The sequence below is a fragment of the Tachysurus vachellii genome, chromosome 16, assembly GCF_030014155.1.
Source record: "Tachysurus vachellii isolate PV-2020 chromosome 16, HZAU_Pvac_v1, whole genome shotgun sequence".
Lineage (NCBI taxonomy): Eukaryota > Metazoa > Chordata > Actinopteri > Siluriformes > Bagridae > Tachysurus > Tachysurus vachellii.
The window spans coordinates 2605679-2621311 of record NC_083475.1 but is presented as its reverse complement, the minus strand read 5'-3'; the positions used below and the strand labels follow the sequence as shown (position 1 = coordinate 2621311).

The 15633-nt window shown below is 40.4% G+C and overlaps 2 protein-coding genes across 2 annotated transcripts in view; both read left to right on the top strand.

Moving 5' to 3' along the window:
* Positions 1-15633, top strand: part of LOC132858821 (NACHT, LRR and PYD domains-containing protein 12-like) — a 301006-nt gene that overhangs the window by 155181 nt on the left and 130192 nt on the right. The gene's annotated exons all lie outside the window — the stretch shown is intronic.
* LOC132858891 (early endosome antigen 1-like) lies at positions 1032-8151 on the top strand. Its single transcript, XM_060889437.1, has 11 exons — positions 1032-1166; positions 1345-1415; positions 3064-3156; positions 3506-3676; positions 3867-3959; positions 4719-4805; positions 4910-5080; positions 5604-5684; positions 5781-5951; positions 6147-6239; positions 8012-8151. Exons 2-10 carry the CDS (start codon positions 1395-1397, stop codon positions 6159-6161), a joined length of 903 nt encoding a protein of 300 aa, XP_060745420.1. The 5' UTR covers positions 1032-1166; positions 1345-1394; the 3' UTR covers positions 6162-6239; positions 8012-8151.

Below are 15633 nucleotides of genomic sequence, written 5' to 3'. Positions count from 1 at the left end.
CTAGAAGTGATTTGTTTAGATCCATATTAATGTGTTAGTGTAGTTATATTTATAAGCAGTGGTCAGTAGGAGAGGAACATAATAAATGTCTGCTGGATATTTCAGCTCTTTGTAGCTCTACAGTCTGCTGGATGAAGCTTCTAGAGTTCTGTGCTTGTGACGTAACAGAACAAACCGCTGTAATAAAGTGATGACGTAAAGACGTTCTAGTGTTTATTTAAACTTTCTAACCGACGGGCTGTTTAACGCGAGTTCAGCGATACAATGAGACATTTAATGACTTTCATTCGCTCTCAGACTGCAGATCTTGTACTGCGCCCTCTGCTGTTTGCGGCTGGAGCTGCAGCTGCAGTCACGGCCGCAGGAGTTTATTATTATATTAATTTAGACGGCGATGGAGAGAGAAAGGCGGAGCGCGCAGACTCACCTGTTACCGGAGGTACACCTCTCTCTCTCTCTCTCTCTCTCTCTCTCTCTCTCTCTCTCTCTCTCTCTCTCTCTGTGTGTGTGTGTGTCTGTGTGTGTGTGTGTGTGTGTGTGTCTCTGTCTCTGTCTGTGTCTGTCTCTGGGTGTTTGTCTCTCTGTCTCTGTCATCTTCTCTCTCTCTCTCTCTCTCTCTCTCTCTCTCTCTCTCTCTCTCTCTCTCTATCTATCTATCTATCTATCTATCTATCTATCTCTCTCTCTCTCTCTCTCTCTCTCTTCCTCTCTCTCTCTCTCTCTCTCTCTCTCTATATATATATATATATATATATATATATATATATATATATATATATATATATATATTAAAATCAATACAATGCTTTTGTTAGTTAGCTAGTTATTAAGTCGCCCTCAGGGGAGCTAGCTGTTAGCTAATTAGCTTCATTAGCTCATGTGTTAGCTGGGTTTAAGTGAAGTATGTATGTTTGTTCTTACATCTTTTCATAACTTTAGACAATTATAACTGAAGTGTGTATTTTTCCAGGACTAGACTGAAGACTACAGTCATAAAAAATATGTCCAGAGTTAAGGAGAAATATGAGGAAGCGATGGCGTACATAAGCCAAGTGGAAGACGAGAACTCCAGTCTGAGGTCTGATGTAGAAACTCTACAAGACTCAGTGCAGGAGTTGGACAGAGAGCTCACTGTGTCCCGGATAACGTGTAAAGAGTTAACAAGAGTAAGTTCGTTTAGAAATAATAGATCATCAGGTCATGATGAGTTACTCCACAGGTTATATGTAGTTTAATAAAATAAACAAACGTTTAGTTTAAGATGCTAGTGTTTATTGTGAATAGAGTTAACACATTGTAGATGTGAACATTTATCTGTTCTTTTTGTCCATGGCTGTGTTTTAGGAATGTGATGGAGCAAAACAGCAGCTGAGGATCCTGCAGTCTGCAGTGAGATGAAGGACATTTTACTGAAGGTAAGATGTGTGCAGGGTTCCCACGCGTCCTGGAAAACCTGGAAATCCTGGAAAATTAATGACCAATGTTCCAGTCCTGGAAAACACATGGAAAATGAGAGAAAACATAAATTGTCCTGGAAAAAATCTTGTTGTCCTGGAAAATTATTATTTTTAAATGTTCTTGATCATTTAAAGAACAGTTTTCAACTGGTCGAAACAACGTTAGTAACAGAAAGCGCTCTGTTCAGGGGTGCTGAGTTTTGACGGGTTTTTTGTTATGCTGTTTAATCTCGCTGTGACGGATAACGCTGTCTTGTGTTGGTGGTTTCATGTGCTAGGAATGGTTTAAGTGCTCGAATGTTTTCAGCAAATGGTGCCGGGTAAGCAGGTTATATTAACCTTGTTAATCTGAATATCATGTGTAAGGGGAATGCACAGCAAACTAAAGCATGCATGACGGCATTGGCCTGAGAAAGGAGAGGGTATTAATATGTGCGGTCTTTTTATTTTATAAATGTTGAAATTTCATTCACATGACATGACTTCATTTAATGACTTCTGAAAACAGAGGACAGGAAATTTGCAGACAATATAGCAAAGACCTACAAGCAACCACTGTAGATGTTGAAAGTGGCAATCAGGAAAGCACAGCTTTTCAAGTATCCAATACAAATAAAGAGGCAATATGCTCAGGCCTACAAAACAACTCAACACTGTCAAAGTTCTTTTCCAGCCAAGCTGTGCTTGAAGCCGAGATTCGTTGGGTAATCAAAATGGTCAGGTCACACTACTCATTCAACTCCAGCTCTGATGTGTCAGTCATTTTTAATCAAATGTTCCCAGACAGTGGTATTTCCTTTGAAGTTCTGTGCTCATCGATGGGTAGAAGACTTGGCAGTTGCAGAGAGAGCAATCGAAATTTGGCCCACAGTGCAGATGTACATCAACAGCCATAGGAAACTTCCGAAAAGTAAAGTTCCATCATCAGCATCATACTGCACAGTAAAGGAGGCTACTGCAGACCCTCTTTTTGTAGCTAAGCTCCATTTTTTTGCATTTGTTGCTAGACAGCTGAAGCCATTTTTGGAAAAATTCCAGACTGACGCTCCAATGGTTCCTTTTTTAGCAAAGGAGCTCCAGTCAACCACGAGAGGCTTGCTATCAAGCTATATCAAAAGGGAAGAACTGGAAAAGTTAAAGACACCTCTCCAACTGCTAATACTAGATCCACAAGACAAAGCAAACCATGTACCACTTAAACAGCTTGACACTGGATTTGGTACGAAGCAAGCTTTAGAAAAGGCATCTGAAAACCTCTTTTTTTCCTAAATTTGAAATGTCCTGGAAAAAAGTCCTGGAAAATGATCTCTGAAAAAGAGTGGGAACCCTGTGTGTGTATTATGAAACCAATAAGCCAGTCTGAGTTCTACTTAACAATGAGCAAATCCTCCATTTTCTACCTCTATATCTGGGCTATGTTAAAGATAGAGGCTCAGGTATTGGTTTGTTAATAGAGCTCATTTAAATGCTGGATATTTTGTTTAAGGCCTAAATCCATGTCTTTTTTTAAATTCATAGTAGTTACTCTGAAGTTACTTCTTTTCAGGTGAAGTGGTCCGTTTAGCACTAAAGTGTAAACGTCTTCTGCTCTATGACTGTGTTTTAGGACTGTGAGAGAGTGCCAGAGGTTCACCGTATGCTCATGTCACAAAATGAGGTGTTAAAGAAGTTGTTAAAGCAGAATGAAGAGTTAATGCAGGTAAGATCTGTCATGAGGCCATGACTGCTTTTGTGACCTTTACAAGGAAAAATAAATGTGACCCAGAAGAGTTCATTTGAGGTAAACCTTAAATTATATATACTAATCTTTTACATAAATACCTGAAGCTCAAATCCAAAACACGAGACTTTCCAGACCTAATGGTAGAGAGATGTGAGAGAGTCAGAATTAAACACAGGCCTAGTTCTGTATGCAATCAGCTATGACTCCTCATAAAGCGGTCACTCAAACTATGAATCATGTTTCAATTCAAAGGACCTCTAATATAGTAAAGCATGGAACCATGAGAGACTTGGGTTTAAGTATTAAACAATAGAAAATCTTCCAGGCCTCTCTGGATGAAGCTGAAAGCAAATATGAGAAGACAGTGATGACCAATGCTGAGCTGGAGAACAAGAACTCTGACCTGATGTCTCTGGTGACCACGCTGCAAGGTACAGTGGAGGTGATGGAGAAGAAGCTCGCTGAGACATGCAGGACATGTGAAGACATAAGGAGGGTAAGAGAGAACATCCTTGTATTTAGCTTTAGAAATAATATGAGGACACTTGATATTCACGCTGCATGATAAGTTGCACCACCAGCTACATCATGTAGTTAAACAAAATGTCTAAAATGATTTCTGGTTTCCGGTCTAGTTTGCTGAAAGTGACCCATTGTAGATAAGAATCATGTAATCTGTGTTTTAGGAGTGTGAGCAAGAGCGGGAGGCTCACGTTAAAGAGAAGTTACGTTGTGCAGACTTTAGGAAAGCTTTAAGTGAGTGCAGTCAGTTACTAAAGGTAAGTCATGTGTGTCAGTTGTGGGTCAGAGATGTAAATACAGTAACTCTTAAACATGGACATTTAGGAACAAATATATCATCACTGTCAGGCGGAATCCTCGTATCTCCAAAACCGTTACTTTTCAGGAAATTAAAAAAACGCCGTACCTTATCTGCAGTGCACAGGGTTTAGTCCGCGTTGCAGTGGATTGTCTTGCGCTAAATTCCTGTCCTCAGACGAGCACCAGAACTAGCGGGTCAAGATTTTTTTTTCTTTGAGCCCAGTGTTTTGAAGACATTTACCTCAGAAGACGTGTTGATTCGTTGCGACTCTTCTTGAGGAGAAATATGCCGTGAAGCTCTCCCGCGGAGTGAGGAAGAGGTGGACAGTTGAAGTGTCTAATGGAGTTATGAGATTTGCGCTCAAGCTATTTTCAAGACTTTAGATTGGTTAATAACTTGTAAAAATAACAGACCCACGTGGGGACTGACCAATAGCATCGATATGTGAAAAAATATGAAACTGACCAAATTTGGACATACGAGGTTTCCGCCCGACAGCGAAGATTTACACTTTAAAACATACGTGACCGTGTGTGTGTGTGTGAGGACTCTTCATGTACCTGCTGCCTGATAAGTTACTATATGTTACTACAGTCCAGATGACTCTTGTGTTTTTCTTGCACACTGGAAATCATTCCCCTTAAGCAAGTTTTTTACCTCTATATACTCATGAACTTGTTATTAGCTGACATTCTGCTTCATGACTATGTTTTAGGAGAATGAACAAGAGCTCGGAGCTCACAATATCCTGATATCACAGTATGATCAGATGACTTTAACACACAATGAGAAGTTACTAAAGGTAGGTTTTTCTTCTCAGGTTACTGTGTGTGTGTGTGTTTGTGTGTGTGTGTGTTCTTGTTTACTTACTGATGAGATTTCTCATGTCTAAACCTGTGTGTATAGAAACAAATGGCTGAAGCTGAGAAGAGATATGAGCAGGAAAAGGAGACCAATGCTCATCTGGTGAAAGAGAAGTTAGATCTGATGTCCCAGGTGGAGAATCTGAAAGGCAAAGTGGAGGGTTTGGGTGAACTGCTGGCTGAAAAACGCAGGCAGTGTGCTAAGGCCTTGTTGGTAAGTCAGAAAACCCTTCAGTTAAGCAGTTCCTTTAGAAATAACCCGAGGGCTTGTTATGTTCCTGTTACATAATGTTACAATGCAGGTTGTGTACTCGCTCTTCCAAAAGTATTGTAACAGCAAGATCAGATCTTTGTTTTGAAGGTTTAAGGTAAATCTGACAATAGATCAGACAGAATTATTGTGTTCATTTCCTGATACTGCTGATACAGTTAATTTAAGCAACGTTCATGAGGTCAAATATAAAGTGTCATTTAGTTTAATCACCTTAAAGACAGTCTGTTCTTATACTTTTGCTCAGCTCCAAATCGTCTGGTCTGCCACCATTTTTTTGTAACCCATCTAGATGTAAAGATCAGGAAATGAAGGATGTAAATCTGATCTAATACCTCTTTAATACTTCCAGACACTACATACTTGGAAAAAATTCATGATACTCTGTTTCCTATTTATGATACTGTAGATGTGAACTTTAAGTAGAAAAGATTTTAACCTCTTTTTCTCTCTGGATGTGTTTTAGGAGTGTTCCATTGCAAAGAGCATTCAAACTATGACCAAATCCAAGGAGGAGACTTTAGAGCAGGAAAAAGAATCAATTAGGGTTTGTTTTTCTTCTCTCACAAGCACAGCTGTTATTGTGAAGTGTGTGTGTCTATATGAATGTGTGTAGTAGTAAATAACTTTGTTAAACGTCCAGGTCTCTCTGTGTGAATCTGAGACGAAGTACAGTGAGGTGATGAAGACCAATACTAAGCTGAAGAATGAGAACAGTACCCTGCATTTCACTGTGGTCAGACTGCAAGACTTGGTGCAGAACTTAAAGAAAGAGCTCTCTGTGACCAAGAGAACATGTAATGCGGCACTGAGAGTAAGTTCGAAAATCCTTGCGTTAAAATCCTTTCATTGCATTCCTTTTTATTAGAAGTAACATTATGAAATGATCTCACACATTGTTGTAACAAAAATGCAAAAAAAAACTTCAACTTAAAAAAGACTTAAATAGATCACAGAATATGAGGTTTATTGTCGATATAAACATTAAGTGGTCAATGTTGTGTTTTAGGAGTGTGAGCAATAGCGGGAGGCTTACAGCATCATGCAGTCTCAGTGTGATCAGATGAAGGAAACTCTATCTGACCAAGAGAAATCTCATACGGTATTATTTCACACATTATAGAAGTGTGTGTGTGTGTGTGTGTGTGTGTGTGTGTGGTGTGTGTGTGTCTTTAGTCCACAAGTGGCGGACTACAAGGTGGCCAAGAAGTGAAAAACAAAATGACAATTCAGAAAACACAACATTTCAGACAAACCGGAAAAGGTAGGAATACTTTGCGAAAGGAAGAATTACTGCTGATTGGACGATACATCTGTCACTTAAACTATATAGGCAGTAGGAAACTGTGTATAACTTTATTTCAAGTGCATGTGTGGAGTTCTGCGTTCATGTTAAATCTAAGAAAATAACAATCCCATTGTCAAGCAAGAAAAGGAAGAACATTTATATGCCGTGATTCTTAATATGCTGATATCATCTCATGGCATAAAGATTAGTTTGTGATCTCTAAAAACACACCTGAGAATACAGGTGTGTTTCAGAGACAAAACTATCCCAGATTAAATGATGTAAGGAATGCTACAGTATAAGAGCAGAGCTGCTCGGAACAGGACAGTTGTTCGGTTACCAGACAATGTGGTTAGAACTTCTGCAGAAACACAAGTTGGGTGTTAAACCTGATGACATTATGCTGTTTTGCTGCAAGTACTTAATCCATAAGGAACAGCGCAGAGACACGTCATAGATTTGTTCAACATTATAACTCCATGGGACCAAACTGTCTGTGGCATGTGGATACACTAAAGCCATTTTGTTTCGTTATATCAAGCATTGAAGGTTTATCGAAACATCCTGTGGTTTATTTATAGATTGACTAACAATAATCCTGCAGTTATTACAGACCTACAATAAGAAAAAGGTTCAAATGATGCAATGCATTTAACACTGGACTCGTCACGCAGAACAAAGCATGCTGAACCAGTATATCCAACATCTCTAAGCTGGGAGACATTTTACTGGAGTAACATTAGTTTTTATTTTATTTTATTTAACAAAGGATTAATATGCGTTGACTGCATTGTCTATGAATTTAATAAACAATTACTTCACAATTCCACAGTAAAATTGAATGATCTTTACCGTGAGCATTGAGTAGGTGACTATGAAATGATCTGAGATGGTTTGATTAACATTTTGAAATATCCATTTTATAATGGATTTATTATTTTCTCCTGGCACAACTTTATTGCCAGATATGGTGACTTTGAAGAGAAATATTGTTATTCTACAGTAACATAGAATTTATCTTTTTTTCTGGATGTTTAATTTTATATCTCAAAAACTTTATTTTCCCCATTATTAAAATGAGAAGGGTTATAAAATAGTTTAGCCTTTATATTGTGTGAATCCTTTTGTTAGTTATTACTTGTATACAATCTTTTTTGTATTCCTATCGCTGTGGTGAAGGAGATCGCGGATGCTCGTACAATATAAGTGTGGCTAGTTTAACCGTTCCTTCAGAAATCTCCAGATTTTTTTCCACATGGACTGCAGAAATTTGACATATTATAATAATCCACAGTAAGGACAATACATTTTTACACATTTCGACTTTCTACTGCTGCAGCCTTCCTGTATATCTTAAGTGACAATCAGCGGTAAGACTTCCATTGGCAAACTATACCTACATTTTCCAGTTTGTCTGAAATGTCGTGGTTTCTGGTTTGTTATTTTGTTTCCAGATTTTTTTATTTTGTTTTTCACTTCTTGGCCACCATACAAAACATTCCAGGCTGTTCTGAAGCGTGTTAATTCAATCCATTTGTGTGTGTTGAAGAACATAAAGCCAAAAACTTCATTTGTTGAACTTCCAGGTCTCTCTGGCAAAAGCTGTGGAGAAATACAACCAGGCGATGGAGTCCAACGTTCAGCTGGAGAACGAGAAGTTGGACCTGATGTACCAGGTGCACAAACTGGAAGGCACAGTGCAGCAGCTGGTGGAGAAGCTCTCTGATTCAGCCATGATGTGTGGTGCCATAAAGCAGGTAAGTGAGACAATATTGGTGTTAAGCAGTTTAGTTAGAAATGGTTTGAGGACCCGTGATGAGCGTGATGAGTCACTTATAGTAAGCTTTTCCTCTCATAAATGTTTTACTACTACCGTTATTGAAAAAAAAAAAAATCACTACAGTGTTACAATATAGCAATCAGTATATGGGTGTGTTTTAGAAGTACGAGCAAGAGCGGCAGGCTTACAGCATCCTGAAGTCACAGTACAATCAAATGAAGGAAACTCTACAACATAACGATGAGCCACCGAGTGTAAGTTTTTCTACTCATATAATCATCACCACTGATGTGAACTCTTGTGTCTGACAGTGTGCCAACATGCTTTGGGTGTTAAAATTTCAGGCATCTTTGGCTGAAACTGAGGAGAAACACGAGCCGGCGATGGAGTCCAGTGCACAGCTGGATGACGAAAAGTCTGAGCTGATGTCCCAGGTGAACTCCCTATGATGTTTAGTGCAGCAGCTGGAGGAAGAGCTTTCTGAGACACGCAGGAATTGTGAAGAGATAATAGAGGTGGGTGGAATAATACGTATATGAAGTAATGTGTCATTACTGTTCACTCAGATATGAACAGCACAATGACTGTTTCAGGAGAGAGATAGAGAGCGCGAGGCTCCTAATACCCTGGAGATGCAGAACGAAATGAATGGACTCTAATCTATGATGAGTTACTAAAGTAAGTTTGTCTTCGCACTATGTCATGACTGCTATAGTACACCGTGTTTTAATAGTCAAAATTTAAGCTTCTCCCTGATCATCTTACTACATTAAATCTGTTTTTTCACAGAACTATTGCATAGGACCATCCTGTGATCTTATTAACACCAGAGAAACCTCCAGGGTCAGTGTTTAACACCTGGGTATGCAAAGTCATATGATGACAGTGTTCTGGTTCTTACTAGAACCTAACACATATGTCACAATGGTCTGGAACCTGCTTATCAAATCCGAACTAGTGTTCTCTTGCTCTTCACTGCTGGGCCCTGAGAGGTTTATCCGATGTGAGTGGAGCGGAGAATTGGTGCCATTAAGGGCCCAACCCACGGGACAGATCATAGAAGCTTGGGTTACGGTTGTGGCCCTGAGAGCTCAGTTCTAAGCACCAGTAGGGTAACATTCAAACAGCCATTGGCTCAAGTTTCATAGCAATTTAAGTTATTACACAATTCCAAATTGACTGTATATGATTGTAGAAAAAACATTATTCATAATCTCACACTCCACTGTTTATGGTAATTCAGACTCTTTGGTGTTTATAATAATTTATAATCACACAAGTGTTGGAAAATTAGGATGGGTTTCCTTTTGAGTCTGGTTCCTCTCCATCATACCAGCTAAAGTAGTTTACAGTAAGTACTATGTCAAAAGGTTTCAGCTTTCGCACACGAGATTACCCAGGTGTTATTCACTGTCCCTGGTGGTTAGTAGCGTGAAACAGAATGACTGTTAACATGGAGGTCCTCAAGATGAAGTGGATTAAATAAACATTCCTGCAAAAAAGTGTAATATTTGATTTGTACAGTTTAAATCAACTTATATGTGAATTTATGAAATTTATTGAATTTAGTGCATTAATTTTAATCAAATAGATCATTCAGAGGGAAGAAAATAACACAATTTTGTTATTTAAACAGGGTATGTTATTACAATAGATGATAATGTCTAGTTGTCTTGGCTGAAGCACCTGCCTCGTTCCCCCGACCACCACCAGAGGGAACATTCGCCTGAGTACTAGGCGTTTCCGGACTGCATCTCCCATAATCCTCGCACCGGGGCTAATTACCCGTTTCCTATAAAACTTGAACTTGACTCCAGTGCGAAGTCTCGATTTGCCTCTGCTATCGGTCTGAGCGTTTATTTCCTGTGTCTTCCTGGTTTCTGACATTGTTCTGTTTTGCTCTGATTTACGTTTGTTTGCCGCCTGCCCTGACCTTCTACCTGTGTTAGTGATTCTGATTTCTGCCTCACCTACGTTGTTGTGTTTGCCGACTCTGACCTAAGCCTGTTGTACCACTAATTTTTTATTAAAGCGTGCAAATGGATCCTCCGTCTCATGACGCATCATTACACTAGTATAGAATTATTTACAAAACTGGCTTGTAAGTGAATTTTATCACAATATACAGTGCCTTGCAAAAGTATTCAGACCCCTGAGCAATTATCTCATATTACTGAATTAAAAATGGTGCACTGAAATTTCATTCTGTTCATTTCAATTATGAACACTGGAACTCAAAATCAATCATTATTAAGTGGTTTATTTGTTGGCAAATATTTTCATTTAATATATATACATAGAGTGCTCAGCATAAATGAGTACACCCCATTTGAAAATTAGGATTTTTATCAAATTCTCATAGAATGAGAGCAATTTGCTGTATTTTTCAAAAAACAGTTTTATTATACATTTCAATTTTATTAACATAAGGGTTTGCACACCTAACATCTTTAAAATAACAAAACTAATACATTTAATTCAAATGAGGTGTTGTAAAAATGATTACATTCTACAACAGACTGAACTAAATCTAATATGTAGTATGGGCTCCTTGATTTTTAAGAACAGCATGAATTCTTGTAGACATTGAATGAACAAGTTGAGTACATACAGCATTCTATCTTTTTTCATTCTTGATGCATGAACACTTCCAGATCATGGATTCTGGATGGTCTATGATGTTCAGCTTGTCTTTTCAGAATGCCCCACAAGTGTTCTACTGGGTTGAGGTCCGGTGACATGCTTGGCAAATGAATCACTTTTACCCTGTTCCTCCTGAGACATGAACTAGTGGTCTTAGATGTATGTTTTGGGTCATTATCATGTTGAAAGAGGTCAGGCTAAACTGTCCCCTAGCATACCTTCCTTACACACACACACACACACACACACACACACACACACACACACACACACTTGTGAAGGTGAAGAGCACAACACACGGTGAGGAAGACATCACCACCCAGGAAGAAACAATCTTTCTCCCCCGGTGCTCAGGCCCTGCCAAGACAACAAAGATACACATCAGGGAATAGAACAATGGGATACATTTTGCCTGGTCTTAGCAGTCTCAGTTAACCAAACAAAAACAGTTACAGGATAAACCCACAATGTAAACTAGATTTGTAAAGTTCGTCACGACAAACTTTGATGTTGGCTTTCACGAGGCAAGTATTCGCAAAGGCCGGTGCTTTTTGGAGGCGAGTGGACATAAGGGTCAGTGTTACTTTTGGAGGCAAGTGGACAGAAAGATAGGGTGACAAAACATTTGGAGGCAAGTGGAGATGAGCATGTGACGTCATCCGAATACTCCTGAGGAAGTTCCCCTCATTGGGCTGAGTGTTTTGATATATCACATGCCCATGTTGTGCAAAAAAATTTTTTTTCATGTGACATCACGTGACATCATCAGAATACACGTGAGGAAGTTCCCCTCATTGTTCTGATTGTTTTGATATGTCACATGTCCATGTTGTAAAAAGTTTTTTGATTTTGCATATTTTGGGGGCGGGGCTGCAGCACAACCGGAAGGCCAGTCGGTACACCAATTTAAAACTTTGTTCAGAGTATCACCCTAAAGGAGCTGGTCAAGTTTGGTGTAGATAGTTCAAAAGCTTGCCGAGTTATAAACCTCCAAAGTTTATAATGGGAGTCTATGGGAAAAAAGGCCATTTTGAGACCCGGTACCGGAAGTACCGGTACTCGGATCGCTTAGAAAAGTAATAGCAACAAACTTCAGACCAGCATCTACAACATACCCGAATTTGGTGCATGTGGCTCGAAAGCCCTAGGCCGCATTAAATTTTATACATTTTTGTCTAAGCTTAAATAGGAAAACAGAATGTTGGCTTCTACAAAACCAACATAATAATATAAAACCTCAAAGAAAAAACAGTCCTAATACAAACTTAAAAAGAAACAAAACTAAACAAGACTAGACACAAAAACTAGATTTGTAAAGTTCGTCGCAACAAACTTTGATGTTGGCTTTGACGAGGCAAGTATTCACAAAGACCGGTGCTTTTTGGATGCAAGTGGACATAAGGGTCAGTGTTACTTTTGGAGGCAAGTGGACATAAAACTTGTGAAATCTAGTGTTGCGCTAGGCTGGCAAAATATTTGAGGTGAGTGGAGACGAGCATGTGACGTCATCCGAAGACCTGTGACGCAATTCCCCTCCTTGGGCTGAGTGTTTTGATATGTCACATGCCCATGTTGTGCAAATGTATTATTTTCACGTCACATCACGTGACGTCACGTGACGTCATCAGAATACCCGTGAGGAAGTTCCCCTCATTGTTCTGGAGTGTTTTGATATGTCACATGTCCATGTTGTAAAAAGTTTTTTGATTTTGCATATTTTGGGGGTAGGGTTGCGGCACAACCGGAAGGCCAGTCGGTACACCAATTTAAAAGTTTGTTCAGAGTATCACCCTAAAGGAGCTGGCTGAGTTTGGTGTAGAGAGTTCGAAAGCTTGCCGAGTTATAAACCTCCAAAGTTTATAATGGGAGTCGATGGGAAAAAAGGCCACTTTGAGACCCCGTACCGGAAGTACCGGAACTCGGATTGCTTAGAAAAGTAATAGCAACAAACCTCAGACCAGGGTCTACAACATATCTGAGTTTGGTGCATGTGGCTCGAAAGCCCTAGGAGGAGTTACTCTTGATAATTTTTTGTCTAAGCTTAAATAGGAAAACAGAATATTGGCTTCTACAAAGCCAACATAATAAGAGTTAATGTAAGCGCCATATTCAGAAACAGAACAGCACGCTCAAACAAAAAGCTAGAGTTCAATTACAAACCTCAACTAGATTTGTAAAGTTCGTCGAGACAAACTTTGATGTTGGCTTTGACGGTGCAAGTATTCGCAAAGGCCGGTGCTTTTTGGAGGCGAGTGGACATAAGGGTCAGTGTTACTTTTGGAGGCAAGTGGACAGAAAGATTGTGAAAGCTACTGGACCGCTAGGGTGCCAAAACTTTTGGAGGCGAGCGGACATGAGCATGTGACGTGATCCGAATACCCGTGAGGCAGTTCCCCTCATTGTGCTGAGTGTTTTGATATGTCACATGTCCATATTGTGCAAATTTTGGATTTTCACGTGACGTCACGTGACATCACGTGACGTCACGTGACGTGACCGAAATACACGTGGGGCAGTTCCCCTCATTGGGCTGAGTGTTTTGATATATGACATGTCCATGTTGTGCTAATTTTTGATTTCGCTTATTTTGGGGGCGGGGCTACACGTGACGTCACGTGACGTGACCAAAATACACGTGGGGCAGTTCCCCTCATTGTGCTGAGTGTTTAGATATGTCACATGTCCATGTTATGCAAAATTTTTATTTTCACGTGACGACACGTGACGTGACGTGATCATAACACACGTGAGGCACTTCCCCTCATTGTTCTGAGTGTTTTGATATATGACATGTCCATGTTGTGCTAATTTTTGATTTTGCTTATTTTGGGGACGGGGCTACACGTGACGTCACGTGACGTGACCAAAATATACGTGGGGCAGTTCCCCTCATTGTGCTGAGTGTTTTGATATGTCACATGTCCATGTTGTGCAAATTTTTGATTTCGCTTATTTTGGGGGCGGGGCTACACGTGACGTCACGTGACGTGACCAAAATACACGTGAGGCAGTTCCCCTCATTGTGCCGAGTGTTTTGATATTTCACATGTCCATGTTGTGCCAATTTTTTATTTTCACGTGACGACACGTGACGTGACGTGACCATAACACACGTGAGGCACTTCCCCTCATTGGGCTGTGTTTTGATATATGACGTCCATGTTGTGCTAATTTTTGATCTCGCTTATTTTGGGGACGGGGCTACACTTGACGTCACGTGACGTCACCAAAATACACGTGGGGCAGTTCCCTTCATTGTGCTGAGTGTTTTGATATGTCACATGTCCATGTTGTGCAAATTTTTGTTTTTGCTTATTTTGGGGGCGGGGCTACACGTGACGTCACGTGACGTGACCAAAATACACGTGGGGCAGTTCCCCTCATTGTGCTGAGTGTTTAGATATGTCACATGTCCATGTTATGCAAAATTTTTATTTTCACATGACGACACGTGACGTGACGTGATCATAACACACGTGAGGCACTTCCCCTCATTGGGCTGAGTGTTTTGATATATGACATGTCCATGTTGTGCTAATTTTTGATTTTGCTTATTTTGGGGACGGGGCTACACGTGACGTCACGTGACGTGACCAAAATATACGTGGGGCAGTTCCCCTCATTGTGCTGAGTGTTTTGATATGTCACATGTCCATGTTGTGCAAATTTTTGATTTCGCTTATTTTGGGGGCGGGGCTACACGTGACGTCACGTGACGTGACCAAAATACACGTGAGGCAGTTCCCCTCATTGTGCCGAGTGTTTTGATATGTCACATGTCCATGTTGTGCCAATTTTTTATTTTCACGTGACGACACGTGACGTGACGTGACCATAACACACGTGAGGCACTTCCCCTCATTGGGCTGTGTTTTGATATATGACATGTCCATGTTGTGCTAATTTTTGATTTCGCTTATTTTGGGGGCGGGGCTACACGTGACGTCACGTGACGTCACCAAAATACACGTGGGGCAGTTCCCTTCGTTGTGCTGAGTGTTTTGATATGTCACATGTCCATGTTGTGCAAATTTTTGTTTTTGCTTATTTTGTGGGCGGGGCTATACACGTGACGTCACGTGACGTGACCATAACACACGTGAGGCACTTCCCCTCATTGGGCTGAGTGTTTTGATATATGGCATGTCCATGTTGTGCTAATTTTTGATTTCGCTTATTTTGGGGGCGGGGCTACACGTGACGTCACGTGACGTCACCAAAATACACGTGGGGCAGTTCCCCTCATTGTGCTGAGTTTTGATATGTCACATGCCCATGTTGTGCAAATTTTTGATTTCGCTTATTTTGGGGGCGGGGCTATACACGTGACGTCACGTGACGTGACCAAAATACACGTGAGGCACTTCCCCTCATTGGGCTGAGTGTTTTGATATATGACATGTCCATATTGTGCTCATTTTTGATTTTGCTTATTCTGGGGGCGGGGCTACACGTGACGTCAGGTGATGTCACCAGTATACCCGGTGGGGTGCCAATACTTTTGGCAAAAAGTGGCTACTGAGGGTTTGGACATTTCATGTCAATACTGCAGTCATTATGGGATTCTACTTATTATTATACTGCATAGAACACATGAGAGAAGCCGTGCCTGAGCTCTGCGCACGCTGCGTGTGTGAAAGCTTAGAGGAATTTTAGGAATTCCCCATTCAAGTCTATGGGACGTTCCATCGTCGACTACGGGAAAACCGAAAGTTCCGTCGGAACGCCGAGTCCGGAATTTTGTCCGGAGTAACGTCCTAAAGAACCTGTCCGAGTTTGGTGAAA

Coding starts and splice junctions, on each gene's coding strand:
- LOC132858891 (XM_060889437.1), top strand. CDS start 1,395: ATGAAGGACATTTTACTGAAG. Junction 1,416..3,063: donor TGAAGGACATTTTACTGAAG/GTAAGATGTGTG, acceptor ACTGTGTTTTAG/GACTGTGAGAGAGTGCCAGA. Junction 5,685..5,780: donor AGGAAAAAGAATCAATTAGG/GTTTGTTTTTCT, acceptor TTAAACGTCCAG/GTCTCTCTGTGTGAATCTGA.